Below are 26,220 nucleotides of genomic sequence, written 5' to 3'. Positions count from 1 at the left end.
TTTCATATATATATGATAAATAATTATTTATAAATATATATTTATAATATATAAATATATATATTTTTTAAACACTGAGGTTTTATTTTTTATTTTATTTTTTTTAACACAGGTTTTAAAAGATGAACTATCTTAATTCTGTTACCTCCTAGCCTGGCTTATTACTACTTAGCATATTACTACTTATCTTTGCATAGCTTAGTTTAGAAAATTATTGGTTTATGGGGCAGCCCCGGTGGCGCAGCGGTTTAGTGCCGCCTGCAGCCCAGGGCGTGATCCTGGAGACCGCGGATCGAGTCCCACGTCAGGCTCCCTGCATGAAGCCTGCTTCTCCCTCTGTCTGTGTCTCTGCCTTTCTCTCTCTCTGCATCTCTATGAATAAATAAATAAAAATCTTTAAAATATATATAAAAAAATTATTGGCTTATAATATACTGTTAATTTTGTAAATCACTAAGGAATCAAAATCCCCATGGCTGCAAGTTCCTAGTTATGAATTTCTGTCAGGAATGGGATAACACTACAAGTGATACAGGGGTGCTGAGGTGGCTCAGGTCATGATCCCAGGTCAGGTCCCAGGATGGAGCCCTGCATCGGGCTCCTGCTCAGTGGGGAGTATGCTTCTCCTTCTCCCTTTGCCCCCTCCAATAAATAAAATCTTTAAAAGAGTGATACCGGATAATCCAGCTCTGTTGCCAAAGAGCCACGTGAAAAAACACACTACTGAGGGTTTCAGCATGGCTATGGGAAATATGTCTGAGCCAGAGGTGAGCTCACTGCAGTTTATTAAAATCAAAGTTATATGGTTTGGCTATATAAGATCAGGTCTGGCTAATGGAGAGCCCTGTCCCAGAGGAGTAACCAAGGAAACTCACAAATGCTATCTGGGCTGAAACACAGAGAGAAATGGACTCCTTGCTGCTTCAAGCATCCATATTACCTAAGGAACCAAAGGCAAGGTCTGGCTTGTGCCCAGCATGGGTCACTTGCTTAAAATACTCTCCTCTAAAATCCAGATTTGCACCTCATCATTTGGCCAAACCAATGGAGAAAGCAGGGCACAGAATTTTTAACTTTATTATCAGCTACTGAGCTATGATACAAACCAATCAGAAACATTAAAGTTGCTTGAAACAGGTGTTTACATTTACACTACACAGAAGCCAGAGTCCTATCTTTTGATCCCAATGCCATCCCTCTGGGGAATCATGGCCTCAGCTAGGGGGCAAAGGAACACGTTAAGTTATAATAGTAAGAGTCTCATCCATCTAGGAAAGTAGTGAACCACAGCCACATTTTAATGGGCACCAAAAACTTACTTGAAATCAGTTTTTAAAGGTTCTCTTAATCATAAAGTTTTCAAATGAAAACAGGAACCCCTCTTCTGTGGGCATTCCAGCTCACTACCCAAGAGACTTGAGTACTTCTATTAAGGCAACTGGAAGCCCACCTTAGCCTTGAATGGTGACTTCTGCCCAGTATATGATCCGTCCTTTGTCTGCCAGTAAATGCAATCCAACAGAACATGCTATGGGGAAAAACAGGAATTTATGCAGTGTTGCCCTCTGGTAAAAGGGAAACACAGCACTCAAAGCAAAAGGCCACAGAGGGCTCCCTGAGAATCCAGTAGAACTAAGAGAAGCCTTCAACTTTCCAAAAAAACTTCACAACTGGATCCAGGTAGTCCAAGTAGAACAGTGCCCTGCAGCAAGGAGTAGTGTATATGCCAATGAGAGGACCCAGGTTCCAAGAACTGTTACTGTTACAGTGGCTTCCAGAGTCAGTCTCTCCCATTCATAGCACACCTTTGCTTTGATTTTTGCTCACCACAAATCCCTCTGTATCAAGGGGTTTGTTTCTAAGTCTAGAACTTCAGCACAGGGCTGAGAGACTTCATGAAGTATTCTTCTCCATGTTTAGCCATCTCTGGCAGCTCTCCTCATAATGCTTTCACCTTCCCACTCCCTGTGGGGAGACAGGACAGGTGATGAGAAAACCTGGGCTCATACTCAAAGGTGATGGACACAAGCCCAGCTGCCAGGAGTCAGCTGCTCTGGCCTCATAGTCTCTAATCATTAGTCTCTTAGCAGCAAGAAAGAACTGGAAAGCAGCAGAATTTAGAGCAGGAAGAGAGCCCAGAGGAAGAGCGTGCTCAGTGATGGTAAAGAGATGAAAAAGAATTTCATGGAGATTCTTTGTTACAAGGAGAAATAACTCAGTCTCAAATCCCAGAGCCTGGAGGTTGCCTAGTATAAGACCTAGGTTTTCTTTTTCAATTCTTCAAATCTCCGGGAAAGATCATCAAAGTCAATGTCCTCAGATGCTGAGGTGTTGGCACCAGCAGATGCAGTCGGTAGTGTGTCTGGCACAGATGGCAACTCTGGTAGCACAAAGTTGTCATAGGTATCCACAGGTCGGGAAGGGGGCTTTGCAGAAGCTTCTGGCTTGGGTCCAGGACCTAATTAGGGTAAGGAGCAAGCACAGTGTTACAAACACCTGAGAAAGTAAGTGGCTCAGATCCTCAAAGCCCACCAGCCCTTTTGGCAGAAACAATAAAAATACAGGAGAAAACACGTTTTTTAAAAAAATGATTAATAATTCTAAAGGTCAGTATAAATTTTCAGGACAATATCTACATTTCCTTAATATAGTTGAATCCTACCTGTTATACTTTCCTAAGGTGAGAGAAAAGATTAAGGGAAATTCAAAGTGTGGTACCTGGGACTAGGTACACAGAGCACTCGCTCACTGTCCCCTTTCACAAAGGTCTGGCTCCCATAAGAGGGTGCCTGGGTGGCTCAGATAGCTGAGCACCCGACTCCTGGTTTTGGCTTGGCATGGCTATGGGAAATATGTATGAGCCAGAGGTGAGCTCACTGCAGTTTATTAAAATCAAAGTTATAAGGTTTGGCTATATATAAGATCAGGTCTGGCTAATGGAGAGCCCTGTCCCAGAGGAGTAACCAAGGAAACTCACAAATGCTATCTGGGCTGAAACACAGAGAGGTCATGATCTCAGGGTCATAGGATTGAGTCCCATATTGAAATCGGTGCTGAGCATGGAGTCTGCTTGAGATTCTTTCCCTCCCTCCCACCTCACACATATATATGCTCTTTTTTCTCTCTCCTTAAAAATAAAAAAAAAAATAAAAAATAAATAACAGTGCTTGCCTCAAAGGTAGAGAGTGGACTGACAGAGCAGACTGGAAAGGATCGTAAGGAAACTTTCTGGGGTAATGAAAATGTTCTACACCAGTTTTACTGAGGTTACCTATCTCTAATTTAAGAAAGTTCCCCATCCCCCAGGGTTTCTGTAGTGCTTGGTAGTATTTTATTTTCTGAGTGGATGACCACATGAGCATGCTTGCTTTGTGAAAAGGCCACGGAGCTATTCATTTATGGTTTTATCTACTGCTCCCTCTTTAATGCTCAATTTTATTTATTTATTTTTTTATTTATGATAGTCACACAGAGAGAGAGAGGCAGAGACACAGGCAGAGGGAGAAGCAGGCTCCATGCACCAGGAGCCCGATGTGGGACTCGATCCGGGGTCTCCAGGATCGCGCCCTGGGCCAAAGGCAGGCGCCAAACCGCGGGGCCACCCAAGGATCTCAATGCTCAAGTTTAAAAATATGTATCTGGATAGACCAATCAATCTACCTCTTTCGGTATTTCTAGGTACAGTGGAAGTTGAAGCAGCAGGAACATAAAGAACTTGAGGTTGAAAGAATAATGATACCATTAACAGAAACAAGGAACCTGGGAGATTCTCTGCAGCCAAGAAAGATATTTTCTTTTTGGGCAAGGGAAATGCCGAGTTCTACTTTCATTATACATCATCTACATTCTGGGAGAGAAGAGGGCATGTGGGTAATATGCCACAAACATGAACACTATTTTTGAGGCAAGAACAGCCATGAGAAAACCGCAAAGGATTCAGCAATGAGGGTTTCTGACTCATACTCACCAACAATCTGTGCAGAAGAGACATTCGTATCAGCATTAATGTCATCAACCTGAAACACAAAGACTGTTACTGGGGGAGAAAGCAATGTCATTACTGGAGAAAGTACTAATACTGGTATAAACCCCTATGTTCTCCAAAAGCTAAGCTGCTCAGCAGAAGCAAAAGAACCTGCTCCAAAGAAACTGCCCCTCCACCCCCTGTACTCCTTCCTTATCTTCCAATCAGCTACCATGTTAAACACGTAACCACCAAGCGAGAAAAAGAAAATTCTTACCACACCATAACACCTCTCTTTGATACCTTCACCTTCTGGGCAGAGAGAAAGCACTAACCCACTGAATTCATCTCCAAGAAACAAGTCCTCAAATACTGAAGATCTTCTACCTCATATCCTGGAAACAGTTGTGGGCAATGCTTCAATGCATTGCAGACCGAAACATAAGAAAAACCCAGGCCCCAGGGAAAGCCAAAGGAAAGAACACTAAGCAAGTTCAGGAACAGGGTACTCTCCCAGCAAATACCCTACCAATTTGTTTTCTCTGTAATGCATCAGATGGAAATAAGTCTCAAAAGGCACATACTAGCTGAGGAAACAAGGCTGACAGAAAGTAGCCCTCTAATTCTGAAAGCGGTACAAACACAAACACCAACAATTCAGTTCAAGGCATGATTACCACATTTATAACAAGTTTCGACTAAAATGTAAAATTAATGCCATAGTGTGAAATTTACTAACTGGCCACTTCTGATGAAGACACACAGTGTTGAATTTACAAAACTGGTATTTTAATTATGATATTCTAGCAGCTAGACTATACCAGCTCAATATAATTCTCTGCCTAGTTAGTTCAAAAAAACAGAAACAACAAAAACCCCAAAGACTATAAAGTGCCCTATTAGAACTTTCTAGGAGATCTGCAGCTCCCTCCTGATATCTGGCTTAAGTGCAAACAAAGCATTGCCACCAATGATGCCGATGCCGCCGCCGCCACTGCCGCCACCACCACCCCATTTCCAGGATAATGTTAAAGCAACACAAAAATCCAAAGCAAGAGCAATGCTGGTAACTAGGAATTGATCAAAACTTTGCCTTCCCTGTGGCCATTATTTTGCTCTCTCTTCATGGGATTCACTCTCCTGCTGCTTACAAAAGACGCTCATGCACTTACAGATTCATACGATGGGGGAGTTGCTGGTATCTGAGGCGGATGAATATTGGGAAAAGCCTGGTAAGTCCCCATTGGCAATCCGTTGAAATCTGACTGCAAGAGGACAAAGGCAACATCAGAAACACAGCCCCTATCTAATTTCTGAGGTCTGTGTATGTTAAGGGAGAAATACCTACACGTATTCAATGTGAATACTGAAGACATATATTCAACATATGTATATATGCAAGAGCTCCAAAAGAAAAAAAAATGCCCCAGAAGGATTCTAGATTTTTAAAGATCTATAGCCAAAGGCTGGCTAGTCTTCAAATTACTAATCAACTGCTTTGCTGTCTACAAGGGAAGATTCTTTTTTTTTTTTTTTAATTTTTATTTATTTATGATAGTCACAGAGAGAGAGAGAGAGAGAGAGAGAGAGAGAGAGAGAGGCAGAGGAAGAAGCAGGCTCCATACACCGGGAGCCCGACGTGGGATTCGATCTCGGGTCTCCAAGATGGCACCCTGGGTCAAAGGCAGGCGCCAAACCGCTGCGCCACCCAGGGATCCCACAAGGGAAGATTCTAATCAAACTTTCCTATCACTAGTAATGACCTTCACCTTGTCTACAAAGGAGGTTTTCCTGCCTGGTAGTAAGTAGTATTCATTTTTGGAAATAACTACTAGTATGCCTGCAACAGGTCCCAGAGGTAGTCAGTAAACCTATGAGAAAAAGTTTATATAGCACTCTCTATATATATTTTCCCATATCATTAACTAAACACAAACCAAAAGACCTTCTCCAAATCCCAATGTTTTTATTTCACAATATGATCACTAATACCAAGTGTTGTCACTGCTGAATCTTCTTGACAACCTACAACTCCTGTGTGTACTCATACATCATCTATATTTTATATAGTTTAAGCTCACATTTATATGTATACTTACTGGTCCCTTTGGAAGTGGGTAGGAAAAAGGAGTGCTTGGAGAGGGCATGGGCATAGGCATGGGCATAGGCACTGGCACTGTTCCATCAGGTCCACCAACTGGTGCTGTGAAACCACCTCCTCCTCCTCTTCCAGAGCCCCCTTTCTTCACATCATCTGTGAATCCAACATCAATAAGATCTGTCTCTACCCCAGGAGGAGCTTCTGCCTGAGAAGGAGAAAGAAACTCTTATCATTAACCCACATCATAGGCTAGATTCCCCCAGAAGATGACCCTGAGATGGAGACCAGTATGGAGTTTTACTGTGGTGGTCCCCTGGGATAAAGACCTGAGGGGAAGTGAAGGAAGCAAGGCTGGGCAGAAGAAAAAGCTGGGCTGCTGTACAGTCACACGGACTGCTCAATTCCTTAAGGAGCTGGGATGGCCCTATAGCAGGTACCCTAGAGTCTTTAAAACCAGGGTACTGAATACAGGCTCTCCCGCAGGAAAGACTTTGGATGAAGCAGCTTTCTTCTGAGGGCCACTCAGCTGTGTATGAGTCACCAGTCATCAATATTCTCAAGAGCTGGGGAAATAAATGCTTTTATCCTTAAGTGCGTTTATTTGGGATGGGGGGACAGTTACCTGAGCAGCACACCAAAGCTGAATGATACATCCCAATGACCTTAACTGAATCATTACTATTTGTATATTTGCCCCCCTTCCAGTGTAAACCTCATCAGGACAGTGACCTTGTTTTATCTGTGTTCACAGCCTTCTGTACATTGTCTAGCACACAGCAGGCACCCAATGAAGGTTTCAGAATCCATTCGAGGTCTTGAGGCACTTCTTCAATTCCTTGAACTTTATAAAAAAGCAGCAATAGTGCCATTTTGTATTTGTATCAAGGTTTGTACCTTTTCAGAGTGCTTTCCAGTCATTCATCTCATCTAATCCTTCAATACTAAGAAATGCAGGCATATTTATTGTTACCAAAAGGGCAGTGACTGGACAAAGGCTTAAATTCCCACAAACTTTAGTGCAAAGAATATGGTTATTTTTTAAGAAAGTGATATCCAGAGATTCATTTCCCTTTGTATTCTGAAAAAGCTCTAAACTTACCATGACCACAGAGTCAGGCTCATAGGGCACATTGTAGTTCTTGGCAATTTCAATCAAGTATCTCTCCACCAGGATTTTGGGTGGGGCTTCCACACTCAATTTATGCATGAGCTGTAAGTAAAAGACCCAGGGTTAAAAATCTATGCCAATGAGCCTAAGCCTAACCTGTCTTAAATTTTGTTCCTCTTATTTTACAGGTAAACTGAAGAGAAAAAGGGGTTCTGACCAGTTAAATTTCTTTTTTTCAGTCACAAAGCATTATTACAAACCCACGCCCCTCTCATGTTCTCTGGTTACATACAACCCAGATGTCGGTAAGACTGATAATGCCACCCTTCCCTATTTGAATTCATCCACTCTGTTCCTCACCTTGCTTCTACATCCACAAATCATAAGGGGCACAAAAGGACCAAAGGCCTCACAATCACGGGTTTAAGGAAGAGGTAAGGAGTGGACTACACTGCCAGCCCAAATGCCTTCTCACCCTCACTATGAAATATGCAACCCTAGATTAACTCAGCCATACGTTAGGACCCACTACAATCAATACAAAATAACATGCCCATACCCTATTGCATCATGTTTAACAAGCATGTTCATTACCCTGTCATTCACAGTTCCAATCTGGTTGGTCCTACATAACTTGCCATATTCCTTGCTATATTTGGCACAGAGCTGATCAGCAACCTAAAAAGAAAACAGAGAAAATGGAAATCATTCCAACAGACTGCTTCAAGCTTCCCATCATCAGTAACCATGTTTCTATTCTTGGATTTCAAAACAAACATGCAGCCTGTAAAACTTTAAGGGGGTATATGTGAATTCATATGTGTTCATCCATCCACAAAGCTGTAGCTATGTACCAAATTCTATTACAGACTTTATGATATATGCTCTAAATACAATGAACAAAAATAGACATTGTTCTTACTCTTACAGAGTTTTATATTCTCTGAGGAAAACAGTCATTACTTGGTCATGCACATAAAGAGATAAATGCAGCTATAATAAGTGTCAACCAGGCAAAGTACAGCAGACTGTCAATAGCTTGTAACAGTGAAATTAGATTTGACCAAAAAAGTCATGTAAGTGGGGGCAGTGCCTTGGTGGATCAGTCAGTTAAGCATGTTCAACTCTTGTTTTCAGCTCAGGTCATGATCTCAAGACCATGAGATCAAGCCCCACATAGGACTCCACATTCAGCATGGAGTCTGCTCGAGATTCTCTCCCTCTCCCTCTGCCCCTCCCACTTCACTTGTGCAATTGCATTCTCTCTCAAATAAGTAAAAATCTTAAAAAAAAAAAAAAAAAAAAAAAAAAAAAAAAAAAGGCCTCCTGAGAAAAAAAATGCTTCAATGAGATCTAAGGGATGATGAAGATTTAAGAGGGAAGGAAGAACATTCTAAAAAACAGCATGTGCAAAGGCCTGCGGTGGAAAAACAGAGCCAATCCTTATTTCAAGATGAAATCAAGTGAGTGTTGAGCCAGAGGGAGGAGTGTGTTAGGTAATGAAGTAAAAGGGGGACACCTGGGTGGCTCAATGGTTAAGTGTCTGCCTTTAGCTCAGGTCATGATCCCAGAGTCCTGGGATTGTGTCCCGCATCAGGCTCCTTGCAGGGAGCCTAATTCTCCCTCTACCTGTGTCTCTGCCTCTCTGTCTCTTATGAATAAATAAAATCTTAAATTTTATTTTTTTTAAAAGGGAATTTTGTTTCTATCGTAAGAACAGGAGCTACTAAAGGGCTTTAAAGCAAGGAATAGTAACAGGATCAGACTTGTATCTTGAACAGAACTCTAAGCTATTCTGATGCAATGGTGAATAGACTAAAGGAAACCAAAGTAGGTGTAGAAGAAAGATTCAAGAAGTTACTATAATAGTTTAGGCATTGAACCAGAGTGGCCCCAACACGTGAGAGCTTAATAAGGAGGCACTCGTCGTTCACATGTAGACATGGTTCTTGTAAGTTTGTCCTTTGTCTTTTGATAAGTTTTTGGTTGCTTTATATGATGCAGAAATTTTTTTATTTTTCCTTATATGAATTTATCACTTTCTATGGCTTTTGTAGCCATTTCCACTATGAGACTTATTTTTTTAAATCTGTCTAGTTCTAGTTCTTTTATGAGTTCATCTTTTTAAAAACATGTAAATCTGTTTCATCTTTAATAAACCTTTTTTTTTTTTAAAGATTTTATTTATTTACTCATGAGAAACAGAGAGGCAGAGACACAGGCAGAGGGAGAAGCAGGCTCCATGCAGGGAGCCCAACATGGGACTCGATCCAGGGTCTCCAGAATCAGGCCCTGGGCTGAAGGCTGCGCTAAACTGCTGAGCCACCGGGGCTGCCCCAATATATCTTAGTATAAGAATACAGGAGAGGTTACAATGAAACTGAGGTTGGGACACCTGGGTGGCTCAGAGGAGCATTCAACTCTTGATCTAGGATCATGAGTTCAAGCCCCACACTGGATACAAGATTAATTAAATAAAAACTTTTTTAAAAAAAAGACTGAGGTTAAAAGTCTGTGTAAAAAGCAGCTGCCTCAGGCGGCCCAGGTGGTTCAGCAGTTTAGCGCCACCTTTGGCCCAGGGCCTGATCCTGGAGACCCAGGATGGAGTCCAACGTCGGGCTCCCTGCATGGAGCCTGTTTCTCCCTCTACCAAAGTCTCTGCCTCTCTTTCTCTGTGCCCCTCATGAATAAATAAATAAATCTTAAAAAAAATACATACATACATACTTTAAAAGAAGACTGAGGAGGTTAAAAGTCTGTGTAAAAAGCAGCTGCCTCAGGCAGCCCGGGTGGCTCAGCGGTTTAGCACCGCCTTCAGCCCAGGGTGTCATCCTGGAGACCTGGGATTGAGTCCCATGTCAGGCTCCCTGCATGAAGCCTGCTTCTCCCTCTGCCTGTGTCTCTGCCTCTCTCTCTCTTTCTCTGTGTCTCTCATTAATAAATAAATAAAATCTTAAAAAAAAAAAAAAAAAAAAAAAAGCAGCTGCCTCTGGGACACCTTGCTGGCTCAGTTGGTAAAGCATGGGACTCTTGATCTCGAGGTCATGAGTTCAAGCCCCACACTGGGTGCAGAGCTTACTCTACCAAGAAAAGGAAAGGAGGCAACAGTTGCCTCTACTCTCCCATTCTTCTACTCACAAACTCTATGACTATCATCCCTACCAGATCAGAATACTAGAGGCTTACTCTCTGGGGAAGTTAAACTAAAGGGATTCTGGACTCCAAGCACAAAAGAGAGCAGAGACACTTAAAGACAATTGAAAAATAAAATCTAAGTCTTCTGTAAGAGAAGAACGAGACCCTTGGCTTCCTTCTCCTCTGATTGTTAGAAATTCTGGCAGCCAACTTGCACCCTTGGGGTAGAAAACAGGATTTCTCTCTGAGGGAAATGACCATCCAGAGGAAGAAAACTAATTCCTGATACTCTAGAATTCCCATAAGAAGGGGCTTAGATCATTCAACAATAAAGGCATTTGGCAATAAGCCCCACCCAGGCACATGAGAGTTTTAATGTCTCACTTTTAAATATAACCCAACAGCCAAGGCCACCAAACTTTTGTGAAAAGCCTGATTTTACACTATATGATAGTTTAAAAGAAATAGAAGAAAACAGTTATTACAGGAACAAGAAAAGTTACTAAGAAACTGTAATATTCTCAGTTAAAAGACATTATAGCTATGAAACAAAAGCTACAGACTATGATGTAAATATTTAAGAGAATTAAGAAGAGCTCTTAGGGGCACTCTGACGCTTCAATTGGTTGAGCTTCCACCTCAGGTCATGATCCCAGAGTCTCCCTCTATCTGTGCCTCTCTCCTCTGCTCGTTCTCTCTCTCTCTCTCTAATGTCCTTTAAAACTTAAAAAAAAAAAAAAAAGCAGCTCTTAAAAATAAAAACATACAGAAGACAATGAAATTTCAAAAGACAGGTCAGGAGATAAAACAGACAATCTAGAGAAAATAAAAAAGGCAAAGATGTAGAAAAAAGGACAGAACAACTCAACTGAATTTATATCCTGGTGGCTAGTGCCGTATCCATATTGTGATGGGGAAGTTTTCAATGTCTATCTCTTCTGCTAGATTTAAGCTACAAGAGTAGGGTTGGTGTCATATTTTGCTCACTGCTGTACCCTCGGTGCCCACCAACTTGTAACATACACCAGATAAATATTTGTAGAATTACTGAATGAAACAAAACCTCTGTAACCTTAAATTAATATGATTTTAACTTTACTCGTTTACAGTTGTGTAACTTTATATGAATATACTTATATAACATTACAATAAAAATAAGAGAAAACTGGAGATATGCAAAACTTTGCTCCTTAAAAAAATTATTCAAGTTTGAAAATACTGTTCTGTTGCATTACATAACAGGCCTGAAAAGAAGGTAGACCAATTTACAAAGCCTATTTCAAAAGCAGCATGGGGAAGGATACAAAATATCTGGTCAAATAAACAGAAATGACTTGTATTAACCAACCTAACAATATGACAAACTACAAACATCACTGAAACGTTGTACTCACTATTTTCAACTCAGCCACTTCTGACTGGAGTCGAGGAGCAGCCCAGATCAGTGTAGACACGGATTCAGCCAGACCAGAATCTAGTTCCCTAATCAAGGAAAGAAATTAATAAAATTTAATATTCTTTAAAACAAACCAACAGGCTCTGTTACTTAAACACGGGTCTTTGGCTCGGGTCATAATCCCAGGATTCTGAGATCAAGCTCCACATCAGGCTCCCTAGCCAGTGGGGAACCTGCTTCTCCCTCTCCCTCTGCCTGCTGCTCCCCTACCTGTATTCTGTCAAATGAATAAATAAAATCTTTGTAAATAAATATATAAACCAACAAAACCCTCCAATTTGTATCACATACTTGATAGCCTCTAAAGTTCTTCCACCAAGCTCATTAGAATCTTACAAATAATTCTAGGACTTTAGCATTTTCATCACCCTCTTTTACTTTTGGGGAAACTCTGACAAGCCCAAGGTTACAAAGTCAGAAAAATGTTAGAGCCAAGACTCAAACTTAGACCTTTTGATTTCAGAGTCCTTATTTTGAACAGTTGTCTACATTAAGATCAGGTCTTCCAACAAAGTTATTAGGAAAAAAGGCCCTTGGGTATGTGAAGTAGTCCCCTAGTGTTAGGCCCCCCACACTGCATATTACTCCTTTTTCAAATTTCCTTTCTCAAAAGTGATTTGATCTTAGTTTTCAAGTCTCTTATTTCATTTCATTATAGTTATACAAGATGAGTAAGTTCAGAGATGAACAACTCTATGCATATAATTAACAATACTACACTATGCATTTATAAATGTTAAGAGAGTAGAAGGGTGCATTCAGTGTCTGACACAAGTTTCGGCTCGGGTCATGATCTCAGTCTTAAAGGCCCATGTCAGGCTCTGCACTCAGTGGGGAGTCGGCTTGGGATTCTCTCGGACTCCCTCTGCTCCTCCCCACCCCTGCCCTGGTTCGTGCATACATGCTGTCTCTAAAATAAATAAATCTTGTTTAAAAAAAGTTAAGAGAATAAGAGATCTGATGTCATGTGTTTTTATCAAAAAAGTATTGCGGGTGTGTGTGAGAGGGGACACAAGGAAACTTCTGGAAATAACAAATGTTTATTACACCTTGATTGTGGTGAGGGTATACAGGTGTATGCCTATGTCCAAACCCATCAGATTCTATACACAGGTATAGTTTTTCTATAAATCATACCTAGATTAAGATTTTTTTTTAAAAAAAAAAGACAAAATATCTTACTTCATAGACTGGATGAGGCCAAACCGAGCCAGCAGCAAATCACAATACAGCTCCAGGATCTCCATGGCCTCCACAAGGTAATCTTCTCGGATAATGTGCTCCACTCGGATCCTAGCTCGTTCATCTTTCCCAGCAGCCAGATAGTCAGCAATCTCTTTCCTTGCTTTCTGGGCCAGTTCCGCTAAGGCACAAATCCCATCCAGTCACATAGCAGCAGTACATTGGGCCCTGGCTTGCAGGAGACTTCCAACCCAAGAACAAAGTGAGTGTTTCTACCTACTACAACCTAGTTCACTCACTCTGAGCAAATCTAGTCCCAACTCATCTAGTCTCCAGAATTTGCTCTTTTGTCTAGCAAAGAGTATTGCTGTTATAGCCAGAAATTTCCACCTCAGAAGTCATGTTAACCCATTCCCTGCAACAGAACGATTCAATCTAACTTGTCACAAGGAGCAGCAGTAATCTATCTAAAGCTTCAAGGATCTAGGATCCCTAAGACGTCACAGTACTAGCCTGATGGAGCCAGTACTAGGGTGGTAAAACCCAGTGATGTATTTTGGGAAAAAATATAAAGCAATCATGTATATTACTCACTTTTTTTTTTCTCCAATAGCTTAAGACGGTTTATGACTAATCTCAAATTGACCCGTAAACGCTCAGCTTTAAATCCAGAGCCCAGCATGCTGTGTTGTTACTCCTGGAAAAAGATAAGAAATTACTACTTTCAAGCTGAAATTATTCCAGTTAGAGGATGGATTAGCTGACACTATAACCCAGAATAATTTCCTAATACAGGCAAAAACAACATGACATTATTCAACATTTCTTAAAGATCATTTTGGCTTGTATGGAGAACTGATTAGGGGAGGATAATAATAGAACCAAGAGGACCAAGGAGAAGGCTATTATTATAGTCCAGACAAGGGATGGAAAAAGCTTAGGCTAGGGTAGCATGACTGGATTTGAGATCTTGAAGGCAGAGCTGAAAGAACCTGATAATGGATAAAATTAGTATCTATATATTGGTGTAGAAGTGGGCTGATAAAAAGACAAAGCAACAGCAAGAAGGCCGCCTATTTCTCCCAAAAAGCTCATCAGGGCAGTGATGAGGAAAGATTATCAAATTTAGAACCAAATTAAAAAATATTCTCCCATTGGTTCCTCAAATCTTACTAAGTCTCAGCCTTTGGGAAAAAGCTAGTGCCCAAGATCACAAAAATATTAATATTTACTGACATACAAAGAAATACACCAAAGGACGAAAAGTCCAAGAAAAAAAAAAAAAAACCCTGCTATATAAAACTTAACAACAGAAGGCTATTTTACCAAGACTTTCAATGAACAGCAAATATACAGTCAACAAAACCATTCCCCTCCACCTACAGGGGGGTACACCATTGTGCATTCTATACTGAGACAGCACAAATTCTATGTCTCTAAATTAATTCCTGGCTTGAACTTCAAAATATGTAACACCCAAACAAAAGCTAGATCTAACAAACTAACCAATCAACAGACAAACCAAAAAAGACATCCAATGTAAAGAGTTTGTATGGAACATGTGTCCACTTATGCATATACCACTAATAAGAAACATCAGATATATTTTGTTTGTAAAATTGCCTCCAGAAGCCTTTATACATTTAAATAATTAAGTCTCAGTTTACAATGGAGCTTGTATGTTGTATGTCATGAAATATCTGGCATCCATTACACTGAATTATGTTCAATCCACCAACAAATATTTACTAAATATTTCTACATCAGACAATAGCTAAACGCTAAAGATTTACAAAAAAAAAAAAAAAAAAAAAGTACAGTCCTTGCCCTCAAAGGCAAAATCTGGCAACTACAACAGTATTTGGAAAAAGGGTAATTTTAGAATGGTTCTCAAATAGAAGTGATTTTGCCCCATTTGGGACATTTGGCAATGACCAGAGACATCCTGGCTTGTCATGATTGGAGGGGATGCTACTGACCTCTGGTGGGCAGATGCCAGGAATGATGCTAAACATTCTACAATGAACAGGACAGTTCCCCCAATAACAAAAAAAATTATCCAGCCCAAATGTCAGTAGTGCCAAGATTACAGGATACTTTCAGGAGAAAAAAAATCTAAGTTGGGTCCTAAAGGACACACAAATTATTTATGAGGTAAAAAAGAGGATGTGACTACCCCAGGCAGAGGGAGTGCTGTGTGTAGACTCCAGGTACCAGAGAGAAAAAGAAGCTTTCATCTCTCATAATCTCTCATAATCATAAATTCAGAACTTCAATTTGACAATTATTTATAAGACAACGGGTGCTGCAGTAGGTTCTAGTGCTAAATAGATCCAGACTGTATCCTAATTTCCAAGGGATTCATACCAGAGATAGATGGGAGGGAGAAAGACAGCCAAAAAAATACTAACTAGTACTGTCATTTGCTGTACCAGGCGCTGGCCCAGGATCAACCAACAAACCGGTAAAATGAAGAATAAAATCTAAGTATATCTAAATATCCAAGTAAACAATCATACACTCCTACAGTATTTCAGCAGAAAAATTAAAATACTATGTTATTTTTTAATCTCTTTCAACAAATATTCATTGAATATCTACAACACTGTGACAGGAGCTAGAGATACACACTGGCACTAAAAAAAACAAAAAAACAAAAAACCCAGACATGGTTATTGCCCTAATGGAGTTCAGTCTAGTTAGATAAAACAATCACCTCGGATTGATATCATTGACATCAATGGTATCAGGAACCCAGATCTACCAAAGCAACCTCAGATTTATACTGCAGTATAAATTATTTTATAATTTTGTAATTTCTACTGAAGAAGTTGAAAATATTGAAGTCTGGCAAAGTTATTTATATTTCACTCTTAATCTTCTGGTTGGGGATATTTGGGGAAGAAAAACTCTCAAGGCTACTATAAACCTCTATGGAAGGCAGATAAAAATAAACCCAAATTACTAATCTTATCATTCAGTAAAACATGTATTTGTTCATATCTAAAAAGTAAGTAAAATCATAGGGCCCATTCAGGGACTTTAATAATCACAGTTCCAGCTGAAAACAGACAGCATCCACAACCTGAGTAATTAGAGAAGAATTTAATAGGCTATATGTACAAAGGTGTGGGTAAGGTTTAGAAAAACCAACAAAGGATAGTCTTGCCCCAGAACCATTAATAATTCCAGGCCTGCGAGGGCAAGAAGAGGACGTGAAACCTCACAAGGGTAACTATATGAAGAGGGCCTCCAGACAGGAATCACAGTCACTGGTAGAGGCAGAAAGGAACAGGGCGCCTATAAACACAGCACACAAGAGCAAGCTTCCAGGCACATACATCAAAAGAGGATGCTATTTGATTCTGGAATGGTATCAAACACAAGGACTATACATATACACACAAGACTAAATCAGCAGGAACCAGATCTACCAAAGCAACCTCAGATTTATACTGCAGTTAAGATTTCAGCTAGTTGGGGATCCCTGGGTGGTGCAGCGGTTTGGCGCCTGCCTTTGGCCCAGGGCGCGATCCTGGAGACCCGGGATCGAATCCCATGTCGGGCTCCCGGTGCATGGAGCCTGCTTCTCCCTCTGCCTGTGTCTCTGCCTCTCTCTCTCTTTCTGTGTGTAACTATCATAAATAAAAAAATAAAAAAAAAATAAAAATAAAAAAAAAAAAGATTTCAGCTAGCTGGAGACACCTGGGTGGCATAGTGGTTGAGTTTCTGCCTTCAACTCAGGGCATGATCCCAGGGTCCTGGGATAGAGTCCCACATCGGGCTCCCTGCAGGAAGCCCACTTCTCCCTCTGCCAAAGTCTCTGCCTCTCTATGTCTCTCATGAATAAATAAAATCTTAAAAAAAATTTTTTTCAGCTAATCAGACTAAAAAACTGAAGTTAAATGAATTGTCTTAAAAAAAAAAAAAAAAAAAAAAAAAAAAAAAAAAAAAGGCTGTGGGGGCACCTGGACAGCTCAGTGGAACAAACAACTTTTAGTTTCAGCCGGATTCGGGATCTCAAGATTATGGGACTGAGCACCCATGTGGGGCTCCATGCTCAACAGGAAGTCTGGTTCTCCTCCCCCTCTGCACCCCAACAACTCCTGTGCTTTCTTGCTGTAAAATAAATCTTTAAAAAAAAAAAAAAAAAACAGAGGAAAAAGAAGAAAACTGTATACTTGTATGTCCCTCTCTACAATACAGCATTGATGAACATAATAACTTAAGCCTCTTTAAAGTCCCTTCAAAAAAAAAAAAAATAAATAAATAAAGTCCCTTCAACTCTAAGATTGTGCAGGATACTAAATATCCAATTGTAAAAAATTATATGGAAAAGGTAAAAAGGCATAGACAACTGAGATTAATCCTTAATACATCTCTTAGAAATCTTTTTTTTTTTTTTAAAGATTTTATTTATTTACTCATGAGAGACACAGACAGAGAGGCAGAGACATAAGGCAGAGGGAGAAGTAGGCTGCCTGCGGGGAGCCTGATGGGGGACTTGATCCCAGGATCACAACCTGAGTAGCAGGCAGATGCTCAACCACTGACCCACCCAGGGGTCCTAGAAATCTTATTTTAAAAAGATAACATTACATTGTTTTCTTGGAAAAATGCAGCAACGCGTTTTATTCATTCTTTCATTCAAGTTTTTTTTGTTCCTAAGAATTATTTTAGAGAAAAAGAGCGGGCACATCAGCAAAGGGGAAGGGCAGAAGAAGAATTTCAAGTAGGCTCCTGGCTGAGTGGGGAGAAATTTCACCACCTTGAGATCACGAACTGAGCCAAAATCAAGAGATGTTCAAATGACTGAGCCATACAGGCACCCCTCAACTAGTATTTATTAAGTATTTTACTGTATACCAGAAACTGCGCTAAGTTCTGCACATAAAAAGATAACCTGCAGGGATCCCGGGGTGGCTCAGATGTTTGGCGCCTGCCTTTGGCCCAGGGCGTGGTCCTGGAGGCCTGGGATTGGGTCCCACATGGGGGTCCTGTGTGGAGCTTGCTTCTCCCTCTGCCTGTGTCTCTCTCTCTCTCTCTCTGTCTCTCTCTCTCTCTCTGCGTCTCTCATGAATAAATAAATAAAATCTTTAAAAAAAAAAAAAAGATAACCTGCTTCTCCCTCTCTCTCTGCAGCTTCCTCTGCTGTTCCCCCTGCTTGTCCTCTGTCAAATACATAAATAAAATCTTTTTTAAAAAAAGTGTCGGGGGGATCCCTGGGTGGCTCAGTGGTTTGGTGCCTGCCTTTGGCCGGGGGGGGGGGGGGGGGGGGGGGGCATGATCCTAGAGTCCCACGTCGGGCTCCCAGCCTGCTTCTCCCTCCCTCTCCTGTGTCTCTGCCTCTCTCTCTGTGTGTCTATCATAAATAAATAAATCTTAAAAAAAAAAAAAAAAAAAGGTGTCGGGCAGCCCCGGTGGCCTAGCGGTTTAGCGCCGTTCGGCCCCAGGGTGTGATCCTGAAGACCTGGGATCAAGTCCCACGTCGGGCTCCCTGCATGGGCCTGCTTCTCCCTCTGCCTGTGTCTCTACCTCTCTTTTTCTCTGTCTCTCGTGAATAAATAAAATATTTTTTAAAAAGTGTCGGAAAGGATATGGAAAAAACCGAAGCCCTTGTGTACCATTGTTGGTGAGACTGTAAAGTGGGGTACCACTATGGAAAACAGTATGGTAGTTCCTTAAAAAACTGAAAACAGAAATACCATCTGATCCAGTAGTCTTACTTCTGGGTATACATCCAAAAGAAGTGAAAACAGGATCTCCAAGTTATTTGCACACCCATGTTCATAGCAGTATTATTCACTATAGCCAAGAGGTGGAAGTAACCCAAATGTTCAATAACAGATGAATGGATAAACAAAACATGCTGTTTATTTATTTTGACACACACAACAGTATAAGTCTGAGTCCATCCTATAGCAAGTGACAGGATCTCCTTCCTTTGTAAGAGTGAATACTAGCCTGTTAGTATTTAATAAAATGTATGTCTTCATGTATAAGGTAAATGTACACATATACCTTAAGATCTGGCAATCGCACTGCTGAACAATACCCTCAAAGAAATTTGTACAGAGGGCCATGAAGACACATATATAGTGAAGCACATACAGACCCTATGGTAGTAAGGAGTTGGCAGGATACCACAAGTTCCTTACAAGAGGACAAATAAAATGTGACAGAAGCACACAACAGACTACTATGCAGCAGTCAGAATTAATGAGCTAGCTATACTTAAGAGTAACACGTGTAGTCCTTAAAAACCAGAACCAAGGGGGCACCTGGGTGGCTTATTCAGTTCAGTGTCTGCCTCTTGGTTTAGGATCAGGTCATGATCTCATGGGTGGGGAGACGGAGCCCAGCATTGGGCTCCATGCTCAGTGGAAAGTCTGCTGGAAATTTTCTCTCCCTCTGCCCTCCCCTCACTTGCTTGCTCTCTCCCTCATAAATCTTTTTCTCAAAGATTTTATTAAAGACAGGGAGTGAGCTGGAGAGTGATGCAGGAGAAGGGGGGGAAGGACAGAGAGAGAAGCAGGCTCTCCACTGAGCAGGGAGCCCAATGTGGGCTCAATCCAAGACCCCAGGACCACAACTGGTGCTGAAGGCAGATGCTTAACAGACTAAGCCACATAGGCGCCTTGCTCATAAATAAACCTTAAAGTATCCAGTTTAAAAAGAATTTTTTTTTAAAGTGAACAAAGTCTCAGAGATCTGTGGGGCAATAGCAAAGGATCTAGTATTTGTGTCCTCAGAGTCCCAGAAAAGTTGGTACCAAAAAACTGTGAAAACCTATAGGCTGAGGGGGGCACTAGGTGGCTCAGTTAAGTATCTGAGTCTTGATTTCTGCTCAGACCAAGATCTGAGTTCCGAGATCAACCCCTATATAGGACTCCAGGTCCAGCTGGGAATCTACTGGAGATTCTCTCTCCCCTGGAGGCAGGGCAAGATGGCAGAGGAGTAGGGTCCTCAACTCACCCAGTCCCACCAACTTACCTAGATAACTTTCAAAACATCCTGAACACCTATGAATTCAACCTGAGATTTAAAGAGAGAACAACAAAAAAAAAAGAGAGAACAGCTGGAATGCTACAGAGAGAAAAGTTTTCGCTTCTAACAAGGTAGGAAGGTGAAAAAAATAAAGAAAAAATAAAGTGGGGGAGGGGCACCACGAGTAGCAGAGCTAAAGCGGAGCTGTGAAAGCCTCCGGGACAGGAAAGTCCAGCCCTGGATCCGCACTGGATTTTTCCCTGACAGAAAAGTGCTTAGCAGGGAAATCCAGCAGAACCACAGGAGGGGAATGAAGCCTCAAGATTCCCAGAGTCACTATTTGAGGAGATGCCCTGGGGGGATAGCTCACTGCAAACCATGGTCTGATATCCGTAAAGGGTTGGGGTGCCACAGCCCTCCGGGGCATTTGGGAGAAGCCAGTAGGTTAGGTGAGCCAGTAGGGGGCGGCTGTGCCCCTTTTCCCTTAAGGAGAAGTGGCCCCCAGGAGAGCGTGGTTCCAGCACAGGGCTCCGGATACCAGGGCACCCAAGCGGACAAAGCCAGCGATCCTACATTCCCCCAGGACAGGTGGAACCAGGGAGAGCAAAGGACAGCGAAAACTCTCCTGCCGCTGGGCGCCCCCAAGCTGTACATCTCTGTGCACCCTCATCGGCCTGGGAGCATCTAGGCCAGTGAGGACTGAAGATTGCATTAGTTACTCATCCGGAGCTCGACTCCAGAACTGGAAATCTGGCCGCAGCCACTGATGTTTTTCCTCCTTGTTTCACCGTGTGCCTGGGAGGGGCAGGGCCGCCGGGGAACAAAGGCCTCAAGGACTAAACGGCTCACACTGGTAAGGGGTGGGGCATCTCTGCCCAGCACAGATGCCTGAGAATCAGCACAGCAGACCCCTCCCCCAGAGGACCAGCTGGAAGAACAGGGGAAGAGTTCTTGACCAAGCAGTGCTGAAAAGCTCCAGGAGCAAGGGAAAATCAAGGGAATATAGTATATAGAGCTAGAGGGTCTCCCTCCCCTTTTAAAATTGTTTTTCCCCTTTTTCCACTACAATTAGTTTTTATATCAGACTAAACATTTCCAATATTTTTTCCCTTTCCCCACCTTAACTACAATATTACCAGCTCTTCATTTTTAAGTTTTTTCCTTTTTGACTTTCATATATCTACAATTACACGTCTTAGATATATTTTTTCACTTCTGGATTCCCTTCAACATATTCAATTTAATTTGGGGAGATATAGGAGATAGGGGTTTTTATTTTGTGTTTTTTGTTTTCTCTGCCTTGTTTTGTTCTACAATAGCAGAATACCTTTTTTTTTTTTAATTTTATTTATTCATGAGAGACACACAGAGAGGCAGAGACACCGGCAGAGGGAGAAACAGGCTCCATGCAGGGAGGGACTTGATCCCAGGTCTCCAGGATCATGCCCTAGGCTGAAGACGGCGCTAAACCGCTGAGCCACTGGGGCTGGCCGGCAGAATACCTTCTAAAACATGACCAGCATGCACCCAGAACCAAGAGGAATACCAGGCTGGTTCTTTCTATGAGATTATATTCTCTCTTTATTTCCATTCTGCCCCCCTCTTTTATCTTCTGTTTTGGTGGCAATATTGGAGCTTTCTAGAAGTATTGCTGGTTTATATATGGGATGCTGAGCATCTTCTAACATACAGAACAAAATACACTCAGAATCAAGAGGATCACCCTCTAGGACCCCTCAGGTAGACTATATTCTCTCTCCACTACCACCCCTTCACCATCACCATCCCCCGGGTCCCCCCCCTTTTTTCTCTTTTTCTTTACTTTTTTCTTCTTCTTTGGGGTTTTTGGCATTTTTTACTACTTTGTTTTAAAATTTATCACTTTGGTGGTCCTTTTGTTTTATTTTGTTCTGATCTTTTTTCATTTTCTGGTCTCTGACCTCGTCAGAATCATCTAGGGTGGAATTTACTTGGGCCATGGTTGATATTTTTGACTCAGCCAGCTCATACAGCCACTCTGCAACAAACAAAATGACTAGAAGGATGAATTCCCACAAAAGAAAGAATCAGAAACAGTACTCTCTGCCACAGAGTTACAGAGTATGAATTTCAACTCGATGTCAGAAAGCCAATTCAGAAGCATAATTATAAAGCAACTCGTGGCTCTGGAAAAAAAGCACAAAGGACTCCAGAGACTTCATTACTGCAGAATTTAGATCTAATAAATCTGAAATTAAAAATAAATTAAATGAGATGCAATTTAAACTGGATTTCCTGGGATGCCCAGGTGGCTCAGGGCGTGATCCTGGAGTCCCCGGACTGAGTCCCACATTGGGCTCCCTGCATGGAGTCAGCTTCTCCCACTACCTGTGTCTCTGCCTCTCTCTCTCTGTCTCATGAATAAATAAAATATTTAAAAACAAATAAATAAATAAAATAAAAAATAAACTGGATTTCCTAACTGCTAGGGTTAATGAGGTGGAAGAAAGAGTGAGTGACACAGAAGACAAGTTGATGGTAAGGAAGGAAGCTGAGGAAAATAGAGATTCTCTCTCCCTCTCCTTTTGTTCCTCCCCACAATCGCACATGTGTCGGTGCTCTCCCTTGCTCTCTAAATTTTTTTTAAAAGATTTTATTTGAGAGAAACAGCAAAAGAAAGTACAAGTGGGGAGGAGAGGGAGAACAGGCTTCCCACTGAGCAGAGAGCCCAACACGGGGCTCAATTCCAGGACCCTGAGATCATGACCCGTGCTGCAAGCAGACAGACGCTCAACCAAATGAGCCATCCAGGCACCTCTAAAATAAATCTTAAAAAAAAAAAAACAAACCCTAAAGTCTGAAAACTCCCCAAATTTAGCTAATGGCATAATTTAGCAAAAAGCATATGTCTATAGCCTGAAAAAGTTAGGGGATTCCAAACAACATAAACACAAAGAAATGTTTGCCCAGACTCATCATCAAAAAACTGCTGAAAACTAAAGATAAATTTGTAAAATACCGAAAGCAGCCAGAGAAAATACTGACTCTAAATGTATTGTCAAAGTATATCTACTGTAATACATATAGTGACCTGTAAAAAATATCATACAAAAAAAAAAAAAAACAAAACCTTCAATATTTTAAACTGGAATACTAGTATTCAAATAACCCAAAAGGCAAAAATACTAACAAATGAAAAACAGAGAACAGAAAACATAATAAAATGGTGTTTTTTAATATTTGAACTTAAATAATAATTACATAAATAATTATATAAAAATGGTCTAAAAACAACTTAAAGACAGAAATGGTCAGAATGGTCCAAAAAAATGGTCTGTCTATATTCTATCAACGAGAAACTCGCTTTGATAAAATAAAAACAAGTACGTTAAAAAAGTGAAAGGATGTGCCTGGGTGGCTCAGTGTTAAAAGTGAAAGAATGTGTCTGCGTGGCTCAGTGTGTTAAGCATCCAACTCTTTTTTTGTTTTGTTTTGTTTTGTTTTATTTGTTTGTTTTGTTTTTTAATTTTTTTTTTAATTTTTTATTTATTTATGATAGTCACAGAGAGAGAGAGAGAGGCAGAGACACAGGCGGAGGGAGAAGCAGGCTCCATGCACCGGGAGCCTGATGTGGGATTCGATCCCGGGTCTCCAGGATCGCGCCCTGGGCCAAAGGCAGGCGCCAAACCACTGCGCCACCCAGGGATCCCAAGCATCCAACTCTTGATTTCAGTTCAGGTCATGAGTGCAATGTCTGCTTGTCCCTCTCCCTCTTCTCCCCTCACCACTCACATGAGCTCATATGCTCCCCACTCAAATAAAATTTTAAAAACAAAAAGGTTGGGGCACCTGGTTCAGGTTCCCGCCTTTGGTTCAGGTCATGGTCCTAGGATCAAGTTCTGTGTGGGGCTCCCTATTCAGTGGGGAGTCAACTTGTTCCTTTCCCTCTGCCCCTTCCCCTACTCAAGCTTGCTCTCAAATCTTTAAAAGAAATAAAGTAAAAGAATTAAAAATGTGTATCACACACTCATCAAAAGAAAGTTGGAAGTTTAATTTTTTTACACCCTTCCACCCATTTCAGTACAAGCTTCCAGGAATAAATATTTAAGTCATGGGGATGTGAATGTATAGATTAGTTAATAATACTATACACTGCTTATTTGAAAGTTGCTGAGAGTAGATCTTAAAAGCTCTTATGACACATATACAAAAAAGTTATCACAAGAAAAAAGTTTTGTTAACTGTGTATGGTGATGGATGTTAACTAGACTTACTCTAACGATCATTTTTCAATATACATAATAATCATTATGCTGTATACCTGAAACTAATATAATGTTTTATGCCAATTTTAAACTATTTTTTTAAATTTTTGTTTTGTTTTCATTTTTAATGTGCTGAGGTTTCAACATAAAACACTGAGGATTGAAAAAATAATAATACTTTTTTTTTTTTTTAAAGATTTTATTTATTTACTCAAGAGAGACATAGGCAGAAGGAGAAGCAGACTCAAGCAGAGGAGCCTGATGAGGGACTCGATCCCAGGACCCCATCCTAGGAACCCAGAATCATGACCTGAGCCAAAGGCAGATGCTCAACCACTGAGCTACCCAGGTGCCCCCCCAAAATAGTACTCTTAAATGACATCTGCTTGATCATGACATGAAAACGAAACAAAAAGACAAAATCTGGCTGTTTCTCTTGCCAAACTGCTGATGGTAAAAGCACCACAGCACAGAGGTGACACTCTGGAGTCACACTGCCTGGTTTTAAATTGTGGCTGTGCCACTTAGGAGATATGTGGCCCTGGGCAACTTTTCTTTTTTATTTAAATTCAATTAACTAACATATAATGTATTATTAGCTTCAGAGGTAGAGATCAGTAATTCAACAATTTTATATAATACCCAGTGCTCATTACATCATATGCCCTCCTTAATGTCCATCACCCAGTTATCCTTTTTTTTTATTTTTTTTAAATTTTTTTTTTTTTAATTTTTATTTATTTATGATAGTCACAGAGAGATAGAGAGAGAGGCAGAGACACAGGCAGAGGGAGAAGCAGGCTCCATGCATCGGGAGCCCGACGTGGGATTCGATCCCGGGTCTCCAGGATCGCGCCCTGGGCCAAAGGCATGCGCCAAACCGCTGCGCCACCCAGGGATCCCCATCACCCAGTTATCCTTAACCCATCCCCCCACCCTCTCCCCTCCAGCGAACCTCTGTTTCCTAAGAGTCTCATATGATTTGTCTCCCTCTCTGATTTCATCTTGTATAATTCAATTTTTAAAAAGAAAGTTAGGGATGCCTGGGTGGCTCAGTGGTTGAGTGCCTGCTGGGCCCAGGGTGAGATCCCCGGAGCCCCGGGAGCAGGATCAAGTCCCAAGTCGGGCTTCCTGCAGGGAGCCTGCTTCTCTCTCTGCCTATGTCTCTGCCTCTCTCTCTCTCTCTCTCTCTCTGTGTGTCTCTCATGAATGAATAAAATCTTTTTTAAAAATTTAAAAAATAAAAATAAAAAGAAAGTTCAAGTTAGTTGGAGGGACTATATTAATGTTAGACAAAGTAGATTTCAGAACAAGGAAAACTAGGGATAAAAAAGGAACATTATAAAATGATATAATGATATAACGATAAAAGAGTGAATTCACCAAGTAAATATAACAATCCTAATAATGAATGCACTTACAAATAGGGCTTCAAAATATATGAATCAAGAACTCACAGATAAGAAAGGAGAAATAAACAAATCCCTAATTATAGCTGGATACTTCAACATACTTCATCAGTAAATGATCAAAATATCAGCAAGGACATACAAGAACTGAACACACCCAACCAACCTATCTCAATGATAGTTACAGAAAACTCCACCCAACATAGTAAAGCACATGGAACATACTTGAATGTAGACCATATCCTAGCCTACAAAACAACCTTAACAAAACAGAGTGGAAGTCACACAAAGTATGAGCTTTAACCATATGGAACTGAACCAGAAATCAGTTAACAAGACAGAACATCTCCAAATGCTGGAAAATTAAACAATACACTTCTATATAATCCAAGGCTCAAAGAGGAAATTGCAAGCAGGAAAAAATATCTAAAGGTTTGAATTGCAAGGGAATGAAAATATTGAAACTTGTGGATGTAGCTTAAAAAGCAGTGCTTAAGGGGATCCCTGGGTGGTGCAGCGGTTTAGCGCCTGCCTTTGGCCCAGGGCGCCATCCTGGAGACCCGGGATCGAATCCCACATCGGGCTCCCGGTGCATGGAGCCTGCTTCTCCCTCTGCCTGTGTCTCTGCCTCTCT

At 41.1% G+C, this 26,220-nt stretch overlaps 2 protein-coding genes across 15 annotated transcripts in view; one reads left to right on the top strand and one right to left on the bottom strand.

Annotated features, from left to right (window-relative positions):
• The window catches only part of PKD1L3 (polycystin 1 like 3, transient receptor potential channel interacting), a 67,232-nt gene extending 63,274 nt beyond the window's left edge, over positions 1 to 3,958 (top strand). For all 10 annotated transcript variants that reach the window (XM_041770667.1, XM_041770668.1, XM_041770663.1 and 7 more), the window contains one exon: positions 3,679 to 3,958. In XM_041770667.1, the coding sequence (XP_041626601.1) occupies positions 3,679 to 3,694 (16 nt within the window). In that variant the 3' untranslated portion in view covers positions 3,695 to 3,958. The remainder of the gene's footprint in view (positions 1 to 3,678) is intronic.
• IST1 (IST1 factor associated with ESCRT-III) overlaps positions 1,062 to 26,220 on the bottom strand; it is a 33,884-nt gene continuing 8,725 nt past the window's right edge. For 3 of the 5 annotated variants that reach the window (XM_041770672.1, XM_041770673.1, XM_041770674.1), the window contains 9 exons: positions 13,541 to 13,643; positions 12,947 to 13,127; positions 11,703 to 11,790; positions 7,768 to 7,851; positions 7,165 to 7,275; positions 6,064 to 6,270; positions 5,137 to 5,229; positions 3,968 to 4,016; positions 1,062 to 2,458 (listed from right to left, as the gene is read on the bottom strand). In XM_041770672.1, the coding sequence (XP_041626606.1) occupies positions 2,259 to 2,458; positions 3,968 to 4,016; positions 5,137 to 5,229; positions 6,064 to 6,270; positions 7,165 to 7,275; positions 7,768 to 7,851; positions 11,703 to 11,790; positions 12,947 to 13,127; positions 13,541 to 13,628 (1,101 nt within the window). In that variant the 5' untranslated portion in view covers positions 13,629 to 13,643 and the 3' untranslated portion in view covers positions 1,062 to 2,258. Of the gene's footprint in view, positions 2,459 to 3,967; positions 4,017 to 5,136; positions 5,230 to 6,063; positions 6,271 to 7,164; positions 7,276 to 7,767; positions 7,852 to 11,702; positions 11,791 to 12,946; positions 13,130 to 13,540; positions 13,644 to 26,220 lie in introns of those variants that run through there. The other 2 variants (XM_041770675.1, XM_041770676.1) reach the window with 2 other exon arrangements.

The sequence above is a fragment of the Vulpes lagopus genome, chromosome 10, assembly GCF_018345385.1.
Source record: "Vulpes lagopus strain Blue_001 chromosome 10, ASM1834538v1, whole genome shotgun sequence".
Classification (NCBI taxonomy): Eukaryota; Metazoa; Chordata; class Mammalia; order Carnivora; family Canidae; genus Vulpes; species Vulpes lagopus.
The sequence above is the reverse complement of the archived record's forward strand: the minus strand, read 5'-3'. Positions and strand labels throughout refer to the sequence as shown.